Source organism: Candoia aspera, chromosome 2 (assembly GCF_035149785.1).
Source record: "Candoia aspera isolate rCanAsp1 chromosome 2, rCanAsp1.hap2, whole genome shotgun sequence".
Taxonomy (NCBI): Eukaryota; Metazoa; Chordata; class Lepidosauria; order Squamata; family Boidae; genus Candoia; species Candoia aspera.
The window spans coordinates 224,347,878-224,369,584 of record NC_086154.1 but is presented as its reverse complement, the minus strand read 5'-3'; the positions used below and the strand labels follow the sequence as shown (position 1 = coordinate 224,369,584).

Sequence of the window (21,707 nt, the reverse complement as noted above, 5' to 3'; positions counted from 1 at the left end):
ACTGGAAAGTGGAGATAGCCTGGATTTAGTCCACTAAATAATTAAAAGGATTCAAAATAGAATGACCACAGCACTACAAAACAATATAATTTAATGTTCTTCCTTGACTATGACCTCAATGCTATAAAATGCCTTTGTATTGTAACCCTTAAGAAGTTTCCCTTTAGTTTCATCCTAGGAGCCCAGCTTAACCTTCCAGGTGAGAGGCACAGAGGATTTGTACTCAAAAATTAATGAGGTTGCCCTAATAAAACAGGAATAAAACAGCAGTCAGCTCTAGTATCATCTGGGAATTATGCAACATGCTATATGTATCCTTATAATTAGCATTCAATTAAAGTATATGATAGTTACATCAGACAGAAAAACATATTTAGCTTCATTCAGCTCCTAACAAATCTTCCAACTGTTGGAAACTTAATGTGAAATCAACACTTCAATGCTTTGAAATTTTTCAATTTCTCTTTGAATCTACTGCTATGTTACAATATTAAATGTGCTTAATTTCATACCAACCATATAATCCAATAGAAAACTCCTATGTGGAGCACTGCCACCATAGTCTGATCTCCATAGCAAAATTCATTGTCAAACTTTAAGTAACGAAAGGGCAAATAACAAAAATGTTTTTCTTGTTTTCTATCTAAGACGACTTTCTGGGAACTCAGTACTATCTACTTCAACATTTATTATAAACTATTTTATTATAATTAATTACAATAAACTGTTTTATTATAAACTATTTGAACATGATCCATACTCAAACAGCAGCAGCAGCAACAACAGCAAAGAAGAAAAATTGTTTCTTACCAATCTGTGCTCAGTTTTCTTGCCTTTAGTAACTGGTTTTCAATCCAGTTTGGTTTTTCCTGTTCAATGCTTTGAATAATGTTATGAATTACTTGTTTAGGGCTCTTTTTCTTTTTTCCTATAATAGTTTCCAAACATATGCATACTAAACTGAGCTTTTCTTTGCTCCATCTGTCAAGAATTGTGCCCGTTAAAAGTTCTGTGATGTTTCCATCCTCAAATATCTGACATATAATTATAATCAAAATCTTGACAAGAAAACCAGCTTTCTTTGATTCAATAAACCTTGGTGATGTTTTTTTCTCAGATAGAAAAAAGAAATATTTAATTGGGGAAGGCAAACTTGCAATTATAGAAGATAACTTTCCGATTACAATAGATACCACTTGAGCAGCAAGTCTTGTGAAACCTAAAAGAAAAATGAAACAAGACATTAAGATTAAACAGTTTTATTTTATAATGCAGTCACAACCTTAAAAGCTTATATTTAATTTTAATTGTAGCTACCACACACTTCTCTTGCTCATCTGTCTGTTATGGCTTATGAGACTGAGCAAACCTGATCTCTATTGCTTCAACCATGCAAATAATATCTGATATGGACTAGACACTACATACAAACACTTGAACAGGCCCAGGCCCAGTGGGAATACATTCTCATTCCTTCTTTCCTGGAAAGGTTAACCTGTTCTTCATATGATCAGGTGTTCATATTTGGTCCCACCTACCTACCTACCTACCTGTGGTAAGAGGGCATGTTGCTAAGAAAGTTTTACTTGTTTTTTTTCAAATAAAACTACAGTGTACTTTATTTACAGAACAATAAAAGAAATGACTTTGGTACTATGTGTGTGCAAATTTTATAAAAGCAAATTCTTTCCCTTTAATAGGCCATACCACATTTCTACAGTAGTGCATCCATCCTGTGCTTCTGAAAGTACTACAAACTCACAACAGCCAGTATTGTCAGTTTCCTTCTTTCTTTATTAAATTTATATGGCTGCCCATCTCACCGTCATGACTTTTTCCGGTTGCCTGGAAACTAATGCAACTTATAGCAATATGAAGAAAAGAGGTACAGTAAGTGTATTTGGAGGCATACATTGTTTGCTGCAGTGACTACAGAAAAAAAACACTACTTCCTATTCTGCTTAACCTACTATTTACACACTTTCTACACTACCAAACAATTATTAATTCTCAGGGTACATATTGTTTATACTTTATACTAAATATCCAAAATATTTTAAATGTTTTTATTTAACTGTGCCTTATGCTGGGACGCTGCGGGTTAAACCGCTGAGCTGCCGATCGGAAGGTCGGCGGTTCGAAACCGCGTGGCGGGGTGAGCTCCTGTTGCTCGTCCCAGCTCCTGCTCACCTAGCAGTTCGAAAACATGCAAATGTGAGTAGATCAATAGGTACCGCTTCGGCGGGAAGGTAACAGCGTTCCGAGTTGTCATGCTGGCCACATGACCCGGAAGTGTCTATGACAACGCCGGATCCATGGCTTAGAAACGGAGATGAGCACCGCCCCCTAGAGTCGGATTCGACTGGACTTTACGTCAAGGGAAACCTTTACCTTTACCTATGCTTTAGGTTCTTCCACAATGTTTTTAATACATCCTTCTGTTTTCCCCCATTTAAGTGAATTACTGACATTTACTAACTGTCATCAACTCCTGCAGAGAAAAAGATAGAGCAACTTAACTTACTGAGAGTAAATCTAGTTCTTTAGAAACTAAAAAATGAAATGAAGGAGCTGAACTATAGCAGAGAATTCTAGGAAAAGTGGCACAATACTCAGCTGTATAGAACTCTTTCTTCCTCTTCTCTGAACCTGTGCTGCATCTGGGACTGTACTGAGCTGCATCTGGGACTGTACTCTTTTTATTATAATTATATGTATTTTTCCATTAACTTTCTAAAGAAAAAGTCAACAATTCCATTAATAAACTTTTTAAAAACCAAAAGAGTTATTACCACAGTATTCATTATCAAAAACTCTTCCATTTTTACATATTCTCATTAAATAGCTAACTAATATTTTGATAGGTTTAAGTAAGCACACTTACATTTCCCAGATTCTTCTCTTTTCATACCTCTGTAGATGTAATTCCATTGCTTTGGAACTGTTTTCAACAAACTTTCAGGAACAGTTTTATTAGGCAGATAGATGCCATATCTCTTTGTTGCTTCCCATGAATGCATCAAGGAGATTATCTCCTTCACTATTCCTTTAACTGAATTAATCAAAGTCAATTTCAGGCATTTGATAACTTCTGGCTCTGACTCACTGCAACCAGAAACTTCAGAGAAAAAACATTAATGATAGTAAAACAAGTAAACTCAAGGTTGAGTAAATTTGGATATTAGGATTCTTATAAAGTTTCATTTGGTTTTTAATGCTAGATTCTTATAATAAATAGAACCCAAAGCTAACTATATTTCTTTATGGCTTAAGTATTGTACTTTAATCATTTATTCTCAGTAGAACTTTTTTTTAAAAAAATTGAACAATGATTACTACTAGCATCCAACATAATACTTCTATTCTTTTTTTTAAAATTTAAGAATGTTTTTATGACTGGTTCGATCAGATTATACTCTTACGCATTTTTGGTGGACAAACATTTATGAAAATCATGTCCCTCATTCTCTTAAGGTATTTGGTAAGAAACTAAAAGAAAGGAAACATTCTAAAAAATTAAATACAAACCATATTTGTAAAAAATACCTGATACTTGTTCCAGACCATCACAGATTGACTTCCTTCTCTGACCCCCACAATCCCAATTCATATGAACCTAGCATATACTACTTCACTGGGGGGGAAAGCTTACACTGACATGAATGAAAAGGTAAACATCAGACACAGGGTGAATCTGAGAGGACTGCAGAAGAACAAGTAGTTAAAGTTCTTCCCTGCTAGAGTCCCAATCCATCCCACTGTGCCAGTTATTTGTGAAAAAACAGTCCTGCACTTAAGGACAAACTACATGATTAATGTCTCATATAGTTTATCCCTGAAATGAAGTTCAAATTGAAAGTGCCAGGGGGTACCACATATCAAGATGAGTAGAAAGTAATTTCTGTAGTATTTCAAAATATCTCTAAGACAGAAATTAAATGTTCCCCAGAGGAATAATGATACTGTCTGAATGCCACATTAATTCTTGCAGAATTAATGTTTTTATATATGAAATTGTTTTCACTGATGATAACAAATGTAATATTTAGCAGTATCAACTCAGTTCTAAAGCAGTGCCTTGCCATAATTACTACAGTATCTTGGAGGGCAAGAGAACACTTGCATTATTGAATAATTTAAGCTCTGTATTTTAACACACCCTATCTGTAAATCAAGAAAACTGAATATATAATATGCAAGGTATATTTTATCACATTATACATACCTGATATATTATGTAAGAAATCCCACATGTGTTCTTTTTCCATGTAGTTCTGAAGGACATCACCAAGAGATTTGGGAGATAAAGTGCAATAAGACAATACTGTAAATAGTGCTTCAGCTATACTAATTTCCTTGTTGCTTTTCATGTCTAGGCAAGTACTTTGTTCATTACACTTAGACAATTCAGATTCTGGAAAGAAAGGGAGGGAGGGAGGGAGGGAGGGAGGGAGAACAAGTAAGACACACAATAAAATGTTCCAGTGCATCCATACATTCTAACAGGACTATAGTTATTTAGGATTTAATCCAAATAATTGACTATCCAAGAGTCCATTTCCCCATCCCTATGTCTCTTTTCAACTGGCATTCAATTACTTTTTTGCACAGAGTGGGGAATGCTTCTCAGTTGGGGGGGGGGTGCCTGCCTGCCTTTCGTCCTCCTACCCAGTCTTCCCTAAAGCTGAGATAGGCAACCTGTAGCCTCAAAATAATATCTGGTCCTCCAGATTTCTTTCCTGAGGTTCCTAAAGCCTTTATCTATTATTGTTGAAAATAAGTTATTCCATTTTGAGGCAGAAAACACACAAAAATGGTAAAGCAACCCCAAAAGTGTCAGAATGTAAGGGTTCTGTGTGTGCATTTGAGCATTCCTGAGAGTAGGAATCTGACCTGAGCAAGGATTAGGGTGGCCTTAGAAATTGGTTAAATGAACAGGCAGGTTTTATAACTGTAACAGAAAGGAGATTTATTTGCAGAAAAGTCATTATATGAATAGACAAAGCCTAGCATTTAGCCAACTATATTTACCAAGACAGAGTCAAAAGAGCATGTTCTCCATGTGGTATGTGTCTGAGGAAAAAGGCAGAAGGAACTGATCTCAGATTAAGGATCTCTTGGATAAGAGCAGGCACAATGATAGACAAAGAGTGTTCACACAGAAAATCCTTAACTCTTTAGCTATACTCAATTGTCCCCCTATGATGTGCTGAAGAATCAGTGCCATTGGATTTGAACCTCCAACAAAAAGACATTTACTTTAAAAATAAAGTAGACCCTAACTAGTCTATAAATTTAGGGGAAAAAAGACATTTGGTCATGCCAAGGTACAAGAAATGGCTACATCCATGCTGCAATAGTATTTTTGTCTCCTAAAAAATGTTGTTTGTCACTGCTCTAAAGGGATCAGATAATGGGTGATGTAGCTGCCTGACACTCTTGTGAATTGCTATCAGTAAGAATAGACAGCACAGATAAATGAACAAACAGACTAGTATAAGGCACCTTAATATATCATTAGGGAGTAGCAGTATGGCGAGAACAGAAAGGGGAAAATATATCCTTTTTTCTTTCACATTCTCCTTTAATTTTTCTGTATAATGGACGAGTTGCCTTTTCTGAACCCATAATTCTTATCAATTAGGAATAGTTGGCTATAGTATATTCTCTCCACTATTACTTGCTCATTTGGGGCAGGTTTTTTTTCACTTTCCTTCTCCAGGGCTGGTAGAAACAGGCACTTTTCCCCTTTGCTTTGGCCAATTCTAGTACCTTGCAGTTTTTTACACTAGCCTAAACTACCTAGGTAGCTAAGGTACATAGAGTTGAAGTACTGAGAGATTGTACATAAGGCCTATGCTGGAATCAGCAACACCCAAGTTCTGCATCACCCAATATGGCATCCACAGCATCTCCAAAATGTTTTTTTTTTAAATCCAGAATCTTGCAGGATCACCAAATAAGAGATTTTGGTGTGAAAGTGCTGATGATCTTGGAAGATTTGGCAATTTCATGAGATTCTGGCCATTTTTTAAAAGGTGGGGGTGGAGGTTATGCCATCCAAAATTGGATTATGAGTGCAGCTTCTGAAATGTTTGCCAATCCCTAGCCTATTTTTTTCCTTCTTATAAAATTCAGAAATTTATTTATGAATAAATAAATTATAAGATAAATGCCACATGTACTTCTGGAAAGTTATTTCTTTACAGCTTAAGATTTTAAAGAAACATACATTTGGTTGAAGCTAAGAAAAACGGTGAATCTAAATTCTGTCCCTTCATCCTAGGGTTAATTAAACAGGCTAATAAAATTCAGTACAGGATCATAGCAGGATAACAATATGATCTTCACAAACATTTGTCAGTTTTTGTTGATGACATGGATTTGAACAAGTAAATTAGTACTTTGCAAGATTTCATAAAAAACACAACAGACAGTGAGCACCACTTCTCTCAAGTACTGCTTTCAAGTTGAATAATAGAACTAGATAGCCCAGGACTAGATCAGCTTATGTAAAACTACTTTGCAGAAAAATGACAAACATAGATTAGAATATAACACTGTTCATTATATTCATTCTCAACAGAATTATAAATTCTGTAACCAAAAGCAAAAACTTCTGTAATTAACTTTTAACTGAATTACAACCATACGTTCCAAAAACAAACTTTGAATTTATAACTGTATAAAATATTTCAACCACTTTTGCTTTTGACAAATTATCTCTTTAATAAATTTTACTTTATCAATTAATAAAAATAAAGAACTTAACCCATAGTACAAAATCTCCACAATAATGTTAGGCAAAATTACTGGATTGAGACTGGATTACCATTTTCCCTCTAAATGTGGCCACCCTTGAATACCATCCAGAAGTTTCATCTGGTGCAAAATGTGGCAGACCATATGCTATGGGGCAGTCTTGTTACTGCCATATAACACTGCTGTACAGAGCTGTACTGCTTGTCAGTGTTTTTGCAAGTGAAAGTCAAGGTACTGATCATTACCTATAAAGCCCAAGATAGCAGTTTCTATTGGGCCTCCCTTCCTTTGGAACAGTTTTCTCCCCAGGCAAGAACAGCCCCTATTCGTATGGCCCTCCAAAGATTTGTAAAACCTAATACTTTCAGAAGGCCTTCAGACACTGACAATGGTGTTGAATGGCTATTATTTTATGTAAAGTTGTTAAATGCACTACTTTTATAAAGATTCTTGTATTGTTATGTTGTACTGCTGCTCTAATGTACACTGCTTAGAATTATCCAGACTGAAGCATTATATAAATCCTATAAATGAAATAAATGAATTTAGCCCACTAATTTGAACTTCCGGACATACATCAGGAAAACCAAAGTTTACCCTGCTCTTGTTTTTCATCTATTCAGCACTCAGCTTCATAAATTCACAGTTAAGCAATTTCATTAGATAAAGCAGTTGCCCAAATCATGATTTGACCAAGCTTCATGAATTAAGACGTAAACTCAAATACAGCTAGCATATATTGTAGTTTGCAAACCAGCTTAAAAGCATAATTTGATATAGTTTGGCATTCTTCACAAGCAGAGTTGTAGATTCACAAGAAAACAAACAATGACTGGCACTCATTTTAAATGCAGCTTTAGCTTTTTAATATGCTTATCAGAACTGAACTGATTACATTTACTTTAAAACTCCAGATTCAGATTAGGACTCAGTTCACACATCACAATAAGCCTTAATGTGGTTTGACAGATTTTGACATATAATAGAAACCAAACCACTGTGGTTTATAAAACATGTTTAAAACTCAGCATGCTCTATGACCTTGCAAGTTGTAGTTTATTCATCAAACAATGCTTCAGCAAATAATGGTTAGTACAATGTTTTAACCAGATATAAGGATACACTATTTAAAGAATTTAGATTCAAGTATGATATTCTATTCATTCACTTCTTAAATTTACACTGCATCTCACATTTGTCTCTTTATTATCACAATAACTAAACAAAATTATTATGTGCACTGGCACAATTTTAGCAAAAACTGAAGTGCATCTTAAATATAGTATTTTTCATCTATTGTATCAGTTAGAGTCCTCTATTAATATCCAAATAATTTAAAGGATGGCAACTTTGAAAAATATACTTATGTTTGCACAGTTACATTATTAGAAACATGATAAAATCAATACTTACTACAACTTCTCAGTAAAATTTTCACTAACAGGCAATCATGATATAGCAGTGTTCCCAAAAGCAAGTTCCAGTTACAATATGGCTGGGATAAGAGTAGCTTCAGATGACCCTGAGCTGTCATTTCTCCAGCTGATGGGGTCCTTTCAAAATGTAAGATACAGACAGAATAATATATTTAATTTATCTGTGAAAAAGTATAGGCTAATGCTAATTCCTTTAAACATCAATTCCTCACAGATTGCTGAATGCTTTCATTGTTGCTTACAATATGGCTGCTGAGGGAAGGAATTACATTTCATCTTAACTAGCTAAAAGCAAGTTAATATTTGGTAGTATGCCAAATTTATAACATACAAGGTAATCTCACTTAACTCCTTCATGGGGACTATGTATTCTCTTGTTTCATGAGCCAAACATTGTTGTGATGCTTGAATAAATACGAAATGTTTTACTATAATTCAGTGTTATGTTTGTTTAGAATTATTGCTATAAATATTTGAAATAAAGCTTGAAGTCATAATTAAGGCAGAATTACAGTAGAAATATATATTTAGTCATACAAAAAGGTACTGATCTGTATATATCTATTCTAACTAAAGGTCAGTGCTAGAGGAAGCTATTAGAGACATGTGTTTAGTAGCAATTGCTGTGCAATTTTGGCAAATCTGCCTGTAAAATTAGATTGCTTCATGGAGAATATTTGGGAACATTTATCTTCAGCTATAAGTACATAAGTCCTGCAAAATCAGATGAAGGCACATGGAAGTTCTCTATAATAAAACAAAGAGTTGTAATTTGTTTAAACGAGGCTTATGTAGGAGAAATTCCCAACAGATTGTGTTCCTGTGTAAGGTGTGTGTGTGTGTGTGTGTGTGTGTGTGTAAAGAATGGAAAGAAAGAGAAATATACAATGGTTGGTTATAATTTTAAATCAAACTTTTTTGGCCTTGTTTTAGGTTTTAATTTCTTGGTTGGAAATAAATTGTGCTACATAATTCCAAACTATTAACTGTAGCCTTTTAGCATGTCTTACATTTGAACATACAATTATTCTAGCACATCATTCCATACTGCACATAAGCAAAATATATTCAATATAAAGGCTATTTATTAGACAGCCTATTCTTCTACTGTACATATATAAACTTTTTTTCATACACATTTATTTAGGTATTAAGAAAATGAATAACTCTTAACTATTATAACAATGCCTAAACACCTATTTATAACTAAATACCTGCCATAAAATAATTTTAGCAGCAATTTTACCTTACATTTATTGATGTGAAAAGAGCAGGCTCTTTGTAACATGGAACTCATACAAACTTTTAATGTATTTAACCAGATGAGGTGTTGTTATCTTTCAGTATTTACTAATTGCTCTAGACTCTTAAAGCACAGTGCAAACTGAAATGTTCACTCAGTCACTGTCTTAATACCAGTAAAAACAATGAAAAAAATTTCACTGGTCCTATGGAGAGGCATATGCGCCTTCATCTTCCAAGCTCATATAGCCATGATTACAAGGCTAGTCACAAACAGCAATAGATGAACTACATATAAAATATGACATGAATAAACAATTCTGTAGTGAGGAAACTTATGGTCTGCATCCATCTAAATAAAACATTGTTGCAGTTGAAGACTAGCTCATAGAATGCCACATCCAAGACTTCTGGCAGTATCAACACCTTCTATATACTCTATACACAATGATATGGATGATTTTATGTGGCACCACTGAGCTACACTGAGAAAATTCAGAAATGACCAGCAAAGCCAATTATTAAATGAGAATCTTAATTATAATAGCCCAGTTACTGATTGTTTTAATTCAGCATGAAACATTTAAAATAAACCAATAATCCTCAATAATTATGAGTATTATAACAAGGATGAAGAACTGTGGTAATCAATATATCCTCATCATTACCGATGCTGTTTGGGACTTCTGGAAAGTATAGCTCCCCAATAGCTGTAGGGATAATTCAGGGTCCTACAATACATTTTGTCATTTGCATGCAGTGTTATTAAATTGACAGATATATTATTTAGATGTTTAATTGATAATATAAATATATATTATATACATAGTACATATTATATACATAGTACATAAGAAGTGACAAAAAGCTGTAAAATGAAAGTGATTTTATATATTGGCATCCCTCAAAGAGACTGGCTATTGATAGAAAAAGCAGTAAGATGTACTCCAAAGCATAGCTAAACGCAGCATTTGCCAATAAAAGCCTATGCAGTGGTTAGGAAGATAAAGACTGGGAAGAGCCAAGTTCAGATATTAACAAAATACTGTTTCTTACTGAGTGACTTTGCCCTTAGTCATTCTCAATCTATTCCACAAGTTTGCCAAAGAATGTTATGGATGACTGCTTATTGGATATAGAAATGAAATTTAGAAATAAACTACACAATAAACAAATACAAATGCAAAAAATAAACACTGTATGACAGCCAGTTATGCAGAGAAGCCTTTTTGTTGAGCAGGCTTTCCCTCCCTCCCTTCCCTCCATGCATGCTGAAATGTTGAGGGATATTGGAGAGAAATCTGGAAAGTGAACCTTTGGAAATAAAAGCAAATGTTTTCTTAAGGACAATGAAAGAGAAAAGGAAAGAACAAGTTAAATGGGAAAGTTTTTATTGCTTATAATTTCCACTTAGTCAAGTATCATATTTCAAGTGATGAAGTATACTAAGAGAAAAAGTAATATATGTTAAATATTTATATTTATTCATGAGTTAATATAGTTATAATAATATATTAAAAGATATATGTTAACCTGTTTATTTGTGTTTCTCATGTCACAATAATTATTCACACTTTGATAATACCAATGTCAATCTGTTTTAAAACATGTTTGTTTTCAATAGGTGGCAAATTGTTTATTTGATTTATAGGTACCCTGAAGTAGAATTGTGAAAGGTGAAAGGTCTCCTGTGCAAGCACCAAGTCATGTCTGACCCTCTGGGGGGATGCCGCTTTTGTGATGTTTTCTTGGCAGACTGTAGAGCAGGGTGGTTTGCCATTGCCTTCCCCAGTCGTCGCCTTCCCCAGCAAGATGGGTACTCATTTTACCAACCTCAGAAGGATGGAAGGCTGAGTCGACCTGAGCTGGCTACCTGAGAATTCAGCTTCCGCTAGGATCAAACTCAGGTTGTGAGGAGAGTTTTGGTTGCAATACTGCTGCCTACCACTCTGCGCCACATGAGGCTTTTTAGTAAGTAGTAATTACCTAATAATTTTTAGTAAGTAGAATTACCTAATCTACTTACTAAATTGGGCCTTATTAAACGATACAATGTCATCACTGAGATTTTCTTTTAGAGCAATGTGATTCAACAAAGCAGGAGAGAAGAAACTAAAAATCAGATCTAGAGGAATTGAATAATGGAAGCTAAACATCTTTTTTCTTTCATAATAAGCATGAAAAAAAAATCTAGCATTCAATTAGTAATCAAAGATTACTACGGAGGGACACAAAATACTGTGAGAAGCCTAAACAGGTTTTGAAATGGATGTGAGAGGACTCTGATCCAAAGTTAGAAAAGAAATGGCAGTACAGCTGGTAGCATATGTCTCATATGTAAATTGTTATTACACTTACTGAAACAGCAAGAAAATTATGCATTTGCTTCTAAACATGCCATTTTCTAAAAATACCAAATACGAACAAAACAATAAATGTAAACTTTAGTAGCTTCACCAAGTCCCAAGGCTGCTACTTTTTCAAAGTTAAATCTGTGTACATAAGTTAAATCAAATACAAAAAACAAATATAAAAACAATTGCTATGTAAAATTCATAAAGCAAGAAGAAGTTTTTAAAGAAACTAGACAATGAAATAGCTATTTTAATAAAATGTTTCAAAGTGGTATATTTATTTCAATCTATTTATCAGTAAAAACAACAATATGGAACACAGAAATGGGTTCTAGAGTCTTGTCTATATTATGAAGATACTTACTTTAGCAAAGAAGAGGAAAACTCTGATATGCCAGATAGCCAGTGCAATGGTTGGTAAACAGCTTGCTTCAAAATATCTGAAGACAAGTTATCAAAAACGCTTTGAAATATTCTGAAAAATATAAGCAATTCAAAATCACAATTTATCATATTCCTTTGACAGGCAATGAAGAGAAAATAGGCAAACTCATTTCAATTCCAATAGCTTCATGTTTAATGGAAATACTTTGGCTTACTGCCATGGTATTGTATTTCAATTCACTCTACTGTACCATTCTGCATGCTGCACATTAGAGCATCAGCCAACTCAAAGAATGGCTTCTAGGGGCCCTAGGGCCCAGAGCAAAAAGGATATAACTGAAAATTATTGCATAAGGAGAACTCTTGAGTGGAATTCTTACAATCCAGGCTAAAGTGACAGAAGACAGACAGATCTAGATGTTTTTTGCTTCATTCTTTTCTCCCTCGGTTACCTTCCAGCTGGACTGATAAGGGAGTGATAAGGGAGTCCAAGCAGCCAGACCAGATGATGATACCTCATCCCAAAAAAGGATACTTCTGCGTGATCAGAATTTAGATAGTTACCAGTAGCAGGGACAGTGCTCAATGAGTAAATCATGGGAGATATTATTTCAGTGAATTCAACTTCTGTATCCAGCTTCTAGGGCTTGCTGGATCATTTGGTTTAATTTTCCTGCTCTACTGATTGATAATGTATTACTTTAGTTACTAGATGTTCTTTATATATAATATATGCTATAGCAGCTGCCTCTTGTCTCAAAGCTGGGGGAAGCATCTGTGAAAGTATTTGATATCAAGGCAAGATTCCATATTAGGGTGGTGTTATTCTTCTGTAGTATGTGACAAGGTGAGAAGCGATCTTGTAAATTTTAGCACTGGTGTGAAATTATGAGATGCCTAAATAATGAATCCTAATAGATGCTTCATAAAATTTAAAGAAATTAGTGTTGAAAAATCTCCTTAAATTTCATATGGTATCAAGCTGCATGAATTTAGACTATTTACTTTTTAAACTCACAAAAATACTTTTAACTACTAAGACTGCATTTTTTTCAAAAGGAAAGATATTGAATTTAGTAGAATGGGCTAAATAAAGAGTCTTTTTTTAATGAACCTGACTCCTGGTGACTTCATGGACACCTTTCTTGTTTCCTTTGCAATGATATAGAAATACTGCATTTCTGGGACTTCCCCCCCCCCCCCAATCTAGCCTACAGTCTTGGAATTTCCTGGTGATTTCCCTGATTAGCTGTTTGAGATCAGTCAAAGTCAACTAGGAGATACCAACTTGATGGTATAATAGATGAAATTACATTTCATTGTTCCTATGGGTTAAAAATAAATATCTAAGTCAAAAGCTAGCAATCTAAAGACCAAAATAATATTTAAATTTTGCTGTGTTCTTCAGCAGACAAAATAAACGAACTGCTTATGGAACAGACTTGGTTTAATTGGAACCTCCACAAATATACATGGATGAATATATATTTTTGATAGTAGATATTTTTTCAACAGTTATCAATCCTGTTTTCCACACTGTTCAAGAAGGACCCTTAATATTCTGAAGGAAATTATTTTGTGAATAAGAGACTGCAAGGTGAGCAGAATGGTGCAAAACAGAAGGTTGCTCCAAAACCCTAGATCCTCTCTATCACGTTTGTATGAACCATGCTGAAACAGATGTTCCATCTGAAGTATTAGCAGACTGTATTCAAACCAGCTTTGGGGCACAGTGGAACAGCTAAATGCTTCTCTTCCAGAGAGAAAATTATTAGATTTCGATGGAGGGGGAGTGGGGATGAAGTAATCTTGCCTTAAAAATGAGGTCACAGATTTTTACTTTCTTTTGTTTCAATTCCTCTTATAGTGTAATTCCCAAGAAATTTTTCTTTAAAAAATTGAAGAAATTGGAAAAATTACCTAAAGAACTCTGACAATGGCTATTAGTTAACTTCCCATTTCTCCTAAAACATACATCGATGCTGCATAAGAAATTGGTTTAATAAATTTAAATCTAGGTTATTGTTGCAAACAATTAATGTTTATCTTACTTTGTATCAGCGGAACTTAAATGTGTAGGAATTTGAGAAGAGCTTTGAGAAAGAACTTTGAAGAATACTACAATTAAGAGTACAGTAGATTTAGTAAAACTGGTCACAATTACTTAGCTTATATAACTATATTTTTTCCTGAAAAAATTACATTTGTACAAATGTCATTCTGGGTAGAAATACTTAATACAAATGTTTAATATTCTTTTATTTCTCATTGAGAGCACATATATTCTTTACATTTTCTATTTTTAGTAGTTGCATTGATGCTTTATTTGGTCAACTGAAAGAAGAAATGCAGCTGGAGAGCTACTAGCAGCCAAGTAGCTGCTTGAAGTGTTGGCTGGTTTCTTTATTATTATCATTCACCAAGAAACTCACAAGAAATTATTGTCTACAGTATCATCTATTTAAGATAAAACCCTTTTGGTCTCAGATATCCTCCCATTCTTTTCACATGGGATGAATGCGCCTACAAAAAAGAACAGTACAGATCCCATTGGAGGTGTTTGATCCAGATAGCTTATTTACATATGCAAATCATCATAAGAATCATGAAGTGAGAAATATCATCATTGTAATAACATACAATGGCTGAGTGCCAAAAGAAAACATTGAAATTTAAGAAAAGTCCTCCTATTTTGACAAAACTACAAGAAATCTTTAGGAACAACACCTGAAACAATACCCATACTTCAAAAAATGAAATGGAATATGAAAATGTCATGCTCAATAAGCAATTTTCCTGTATGCAAAATGCTGAATGTCTGTTGGCTATGTAAACACTCAATTTCATGCCAGTATAAAAAGTATTTGTGGGTGCAACAAATTGCAGAGGCTGGTTCACTGACATTTCCATCCTTTTAGTTAAAGTCTAACATCCAATGGTTCCCACTTGAGCAATCAGGCAATCCAATAATTCTTTGTGTGAACATTGAGGCAGGAACCAGTGGCTCCCAGGCAGGAGAAGGGCATTATGTAAACATACAGCAATTCCACTTAAGGCCCCAAGCACCATATCAATTATCTATTAATTTGAAGGGTGAAAGGAAGAAGCCAGATATCTAAATCCCTGAGGATATAATAATCATTTGCATCATCTCATCAACAATCAACTGTTTTGTATGGCTTCATTTCGTCTGCAATACAGATTCTAAACTAGCCGAGCTGTGTCTCTAACTCTTCTGTCAAGTCATACCAAGGCAACAAACTGAACCATCAAGTGCCGGGAGATCTGTATTTTCTGCTGAATTCTGGTCAGGACAGCTGACACTTTCATCCAAAATTTTCATATATTGTTCTCAGGTAAATTTTATTTAATAAACTACAAAGCCTTTATTTCCTGTTAAGTTATACATGAAAAGGCAAGAAAATTGATATGAAAATTTTACAGAAATCAGTAAATGCACTGTTCCATTAGTATTTTGTCTGTCAGCAAAGAACAATCATATTATTTAACTATTAAGTAATACTCCATTTTTCCTGTTCACTGATAGCAATCTTAAGCAAACTACAATATGTCAGTATAAAAATAGCATTCTGCATTTACTAATATTTTCTCATCCTAGTAGAGTTCACCTACTGTCTGAGCTAACACCAACACTGTCAGTTATATTAAGTTTGTACATTTAAGCAAATGACGGTGAGACCTCACAGGACATATACTAAGCCCCTTTTTGTCCTCTTATATTATGGCACTCTACTAATAAAAGGAAATTTTGTCTAGAAGAATAGCATAAGAAATTCTGTAGTTTGACTGGCTTCAAGATGAGTTAGAGCCAAACTGGTCACTTTCATGACATTATTGATTGTGGTGAAGCATGTCTCAGCTCTCTAAGGAATTGAAACTGGCTATCAAGAGTACGTGTTACGGGATTTTAGATGTATTATTTGTGCAAGTATTTATTAATCAATAGTAACAGTTACAAAAAGTAATATCTATTGGATTTAAGTTTAGAAACAGGCATGTTATGTTGTTCAGTCTAGTCTCAAAGGAAAGACTGCAATTTGGTCTCTAAGAGCATGTACCTGGATTCAGACAAACTTAAAAGAAAAAAATACCTTTTCCTTAGCACTGTAACAGAGGAGGACCATAAGAACTGAAGAAAGAAATAGTATCACATTTTCTTCAAATATTTTGAATTAAAATCAATTGGCTTACCCTTAAAACAATGACCTTATGCAATTATACCAAAGTATACGATGACATACTATGTTAATATGCTTATACATTTTCTGCCATGTCAAAATAACTTAATTAGTCACACTTCGATGTTGACAATGTCATTCTGTATTAAGCATATTTGTTTTCAATAGTGGGTTTACAGCGATGGTAAATTATGTATTTGATTTACCACACCCTGAAGTAGAATGACCTAATCCCATGCTGGGCCTTACTAAACTATTTAATGTCACCATTGATACCAAGTTATCAGATAAAGTAAGGGAGAATTATCAGATAAAGTAAAGGAATATACAATAAATATACAGCTAAGATTGAATATGTAATATACTAGAATAAATAATTAAAAGAGAGAGGGGGGAGAGAGAGAAAGGCATACGTTCTTTTAAAGATGGTACAGATCTGGCTCAACACATTTGGCTCCTGTTGGGAAAAGAGTGTTTTGTTTTTACACAAATAATGATCTGAATTCTTGTTATATTTCTATACCTTATCTCAAAGTTTCTAGGATTTATATTTTTCTATTTTTTTTAACTTATCGTGTCTTTCTATAGGTTTAGTTTTACTTTCACAGACATGTAGAAACCTAGCTTTTATTATGTTTTTCTTTACTTCCTTCTCCCTTACCTGTCTCCTGTTAATCTTTCCTTTACTCCTTAGCATCTTCTCCAGGCTGTCCTTCACTGTTAGACTTCACTATCCTCCCTTCATCCCCAGCACAATTTACTTCCTAGCTACTTCTCCTCGCGCTCCTTTTTTTCTCAGTTTATTCTTAGCTTATCTTTTTCCACAGCAGCAACTTCCACCAAACTACATTGACAGCCTCTTTTTTTGCCAGCCAAAAAACTTTACCAGCCTTATGTCCATAATTAAAACTCTCTGATTCCATCACTCAACTTAACCTTAAGTAGTGTATGTGAGAGACACTGAGGATGTGATATCTGTAAGAGGGAAAGTCACAATGGGTTGGCAACCTTGGCCATCCTCCGTCCTTCCTTTGACATATACAAACACACACACAAACATATAGATGCTTTTAGTTGTATATTACTGTTTCCCAAGAAAAAACAGCAATAACTATACAAAAAATAGGGAAACAAGTAAAAAAAAATGTAACATACTATATCTCCATTTGCACAGACCAAAGCAATGTACGATTACAAATGATATATAGTGAATATTTGCCCCTCATTCTATGTGTGAGGGAGAAATATAAATACCCATTATTTATATACAATATAAAGGACTCAAGACTGAATATACACTTAAAGGCAGAAATTAAATAGCACAGCAATATATTTTTATTATTACAGATCTACAACTAAAATATTTAAGTTTCCACATCAAGGGGTCCACTGGTTATATGTATATTTCTCCTACTTATCTTTCCTTCTTACATTTTTTTCTTTTGTTGTGCTCTCTTAGCTTCTATCTACTTTGAGCAAATTCACCTTCTCATGCCTTTTAAACCTTTCCTTTTCAGAAGTGTTCTATCTGTTCTGCCCTTCTCTAAATGACAACAGATACAAGGCCTATTTGCTTAACCCCTGTAGAAAAAGTAAACAGCTGAGTCAATTACGGCCAGATGATTCACAAGTATTAACAAATATGTTAATGAATTAGGATATAAACTGATTGCAATTTACTAAATTTACTAACGCACTGTTCTCCTTAATAGTTGAAATTAATGTTTGGACTGATAGATCTTGTTGTTTATTCATTTAGTCGCTTCCGACTCTTCGTGACTTCATGGACCAGCCCACGTCAGAACTTCCTGTCAGTCGTCAACACCCCCAGCTCCCCCAGGGATGAGTCCGTCACCTCTAGAATATCATCCATCCACCTTGCCCTTGGTCGGCCCCTCTTCCTTTTGCCCTCCACTCTCCCTAGCATCAGCATCTTCTCCAGGCTGTCCTGTCTTCTCATTATGTGGCCAAAGTATTTCAGTTTTGCCTTTAATATCATTCCCTCAAGTGAGCAGTCGGGCTTTATTTCCTGGAGGATGGACTGGTTTGATCTTCTTGCAGTCCAAGGCACTCTCAGAATTTTCCTCCAACACCACAGTTCAAAAGCATCGATCTTCCTTCTCTCAGCCTTCCTTATGGTCCAGCTCTCGCAGCCATATGTTACTACGGGGAACACCATTGCTTTAACTATGCGGACCTTTGTTGTCAGTGTGATGTCTCTGCTCTTAACTATTTTATCGAGATTTGTCATTGCTCTTCTCCCAAGGATTAAGCGTCTTCTGATTTCCTGACTGCAGTCAGCATCTGCAGTAATCTTCGCACCTAGGAATACAAAGTCTTTCACTGCTTCTACATTTTCTCCCTCTATTTGCCAGTTATCAATCAAGCTGGTTGCCATAATCTTGGTTTTTTTGAGGTTTAGCTGCAAGCCAGCTTTTGCACTTTCTTCTTTCACCTTCATCATAAGGCTCCTCAGTTCCTCTTTGCTTTCAGCCATCAAAGTGGTATCATCTGCATATCTGAGATCGTTAATGTTTCTTCCAGCGATTTTAACTCCAGCCTTCGATTCCTCAAGCCCAGCATGTCGCATGATGTGTTCTGCGTACAAGTTGAATAGGTAGGGTGAGAGTATACAGCCCTGCCACACTCCTTTCCCAATCTTAAACCAGTCTGTTGTTCCGTGGTCTGTTCTTACTGTTGCTACTTGGTCGTTATACAGATTCTTCAGGAGGCAGACAAGATGACTTGGTATCCCCATACCACTAAGAACTTGCCACAATTTGTTATGGTCCACACAGTCAAAGGCTTTAGAATAGTCAATAAAACAGAAATAGATGTTTTTTCTGAAACTCCCTGGCTTTTTCCATTATCCATCGGATATTGGCAATTTGGTCCCTAGTTCCTCTGCCTTTTCTAAACCCAGAAGATCTTACATACTGTATATTGAACTTGCACACAAATATATTTTATATTTAGTATTCATACAGTATATTAGAACATTTGTGCTTTTAATATGGCTCTGAAGTCATGTTTTATTTCCTTGAAGAGTTGTGTTGGCTTTCTTACTCTTCCTTTCTAACAGGCCTTGATATTTAGCTATGCCCAGAGAAAGATAAGGTATACATTCCAAAGATAGCTTCTTCAGAAAAAAGGTATTGTTTAGCTAGCAGTCAATGGGCAAGGAAGGAAGGAAGTTCCTTATATGGAATGATGTTAAGGTGGAGCATGGGGAACTGAGTAAGGGGTGTATTCTGAAGGAGAAGAATGGGATGTATCTAATGTGCTGTAAGGAGGGGGTCCTGCGCAATCGCCCACCTAACAGCTTGCTGTCATTGCTTTTGCTCTTGGGTTAGAATAAAGACCTTAACTTCATGCAACTGCCTGTTTCTTTGATCCTGGCTCAGAAGCGAACCTGGTAAGGAAATAAAAAATTCTAACAGGATTTTGGGGCTTTATTATCATACTATAAACCAGCCATTAAACAAAGAGAGATAATTGTCAGTCCTACTATAGGTTAAATGTATATTAGTCTTCAAGTTTTGTATCATACTTACTTGTACAGATTCTCTAGTGGTGAAGTTAAAATGAGAGCAGCTGCAAGTAAATTATTGCAGTATCTGTGGATATTATAAATATGAGGATTTCTGTCTTTATGTGGACCTAAAAGTTCTTGCATGGAGCCACAAACTGACCACAGCATATTTTCACAGGTCATCAGGATTGCTGTGACATCTCTTCTGTAAGAGATAGAACAAAAACTCTAGAAGTAATCTTACAATACAATCCATAATCATGAACTTATTTGCCGTAATACAGAAGATATACTATAAAAATTAATATTGCTTAAAATTATCAGGATTCTTAGGTAAAAGGAAAGAAAATGATTACAATGTAGTAGAAGAGGTCCAGCTTAGTGTAATGATTAAAGATGCTGAACTAAAAGTCAGGAGATTGTGAGTTCTAATCTTGCCTTTGGTACAAAAGCCAGCAGGGTAACTTTGGCACAATCACTCTCAGTCCTATAAAGAAGGCAATGGCAAACCACTTCCAAAAATGTTGCCAAGAAAATTTCATGGACTTATGTAAGAGATCATCAAGACTGACTCAAAAGCAGCCCCCCTCAGACAAACAAAGAACTAGAAACATATCCAGACTTTCCCTGCTTCAAACAATTCCCTGACAAAATTTAATGAATTGATGTAATCTCTAAAATTTATTTTACACACATGGATCATCTCACTCCATAAAGATGAACAGTAAAGCAATTTTCTTGCACACATGCTGAATACTGTATCAGAATTATTATCTGCTAGCATTTATTTATCTGACCATAAATATCAATATAACCAGGAAACGGGGCCCTTAACACACTCGGAGCCCCAGGCCTGGGCACATAACCAGGTCTTCAAGGCCTTATGAAAGGCCAACAGGGTCAGGGCCATCCTAATCTCTGGAGAGACAATGTTCCAGAGGACAGGGGCTATAGTGGAAAAGGCATACTTCCTAGTCCCCTCCAGTCAACATTCCTTGGCTGACAGGACCTGAAGCATGCCCAACCTGCCAGACTGGATCAGACAGGTAGAAACAACCTGGAAAAGACGGTCCCTCAGGTAACCCGGTCCCAAGCCATGAAGGGCTTTAAAGGTGACAATCAGCATCTTGAGTTGTACCCAGAAACACACTGGCAACCAAGGCAGCTCACACATTAGTGGTGCTATATGTGTCGAGTATCCGACACCATTTACTACTCGTGCAGCTGCATTCTGTACCAGCTGAAGCTTCTGAATGTAGAGTGTGTTGCAGTAATCCAATCAGAAGGTCAGAAGGGCATGAGTGTCTGTGAGCAAGGCCTCCTGGTCTAGGAAAGGGCGCAAGTGGCGTACAACCGGAAGGTGTGTGAAGGCCCTCCTAGCCACAGCTGCCACCTGCTCTTTATTGGGTAATTTATTGGGTAACATTTAGTTTTTATTTTAAAAAAAAACACACCCAACCACATCATTTAACTTATCTATACCATATGTAAGTTGTCAGCTGAAGCTATTGCAATGATTGCAATCAACTTATTTATATTTTAAATCTGTTCAGTAATGTATTTTCTTATCACTGTCTCCTAAAAATTTTCAAAGCCAACACTGAGTATAAATATGACACAGAATATTTATTGATTTCACCTATTGATTTTAAATTATTTAATTCTATGTTTGCTTTGCAGTTTTAAGCACATAAAAATCTCGTATTTTCAAATGTGCTTTTTTCCTTCTATTCTTTTAATCCTATCCAGTTCTCTATAGAATACTGCACTATGTTACGATGCCCAACAAGTGTCCCTA

The 21,707-nt window shown here is 35.2% G+C and overlaps 1 protein-coding gene across 1 annotated transcript in view; it reads right to left on the bottom strand.

Moving 5' to 3' along the window:
- Positions 1 to 21,707, bottom strand: part of KIAA0825 (KIAA0825 ortholog) — a 220,648-nt gene that overhangs the window by 153,767 nt on the left and 45,174 nt on the right. The window contains exons 10-15 of the mRNA XM_063295424.1: positions 19,932 to 20,114; positions 12,159 to 12,269; positions 8,176 to 8,315; positions 4,226 to 4,414; positions 2,885 to 3,118; positions 811 to 1,219 (exon numbers count right to left, since the gene is read on the bottom strand). Coding sequence (XP_063151494.1) covers positions 811 to 1,219; positions 2,885 to 3,118; positions 4,226 to 4,414; positions 8,176 to 8,315; positions 12,159 to 12,269; positions 19,932 to 20,114 — 1,266 coding nt within the window. The remainder of the gene's footprint in view (positions 1 to 810; positions 1,220 to 2,884; positions 3,119 to 4,225; positions 4,415 to 8,175; positions 8,316 to 12,158; positions 12,270 to 19,931; positions 20,115 to 21,707) is intronic.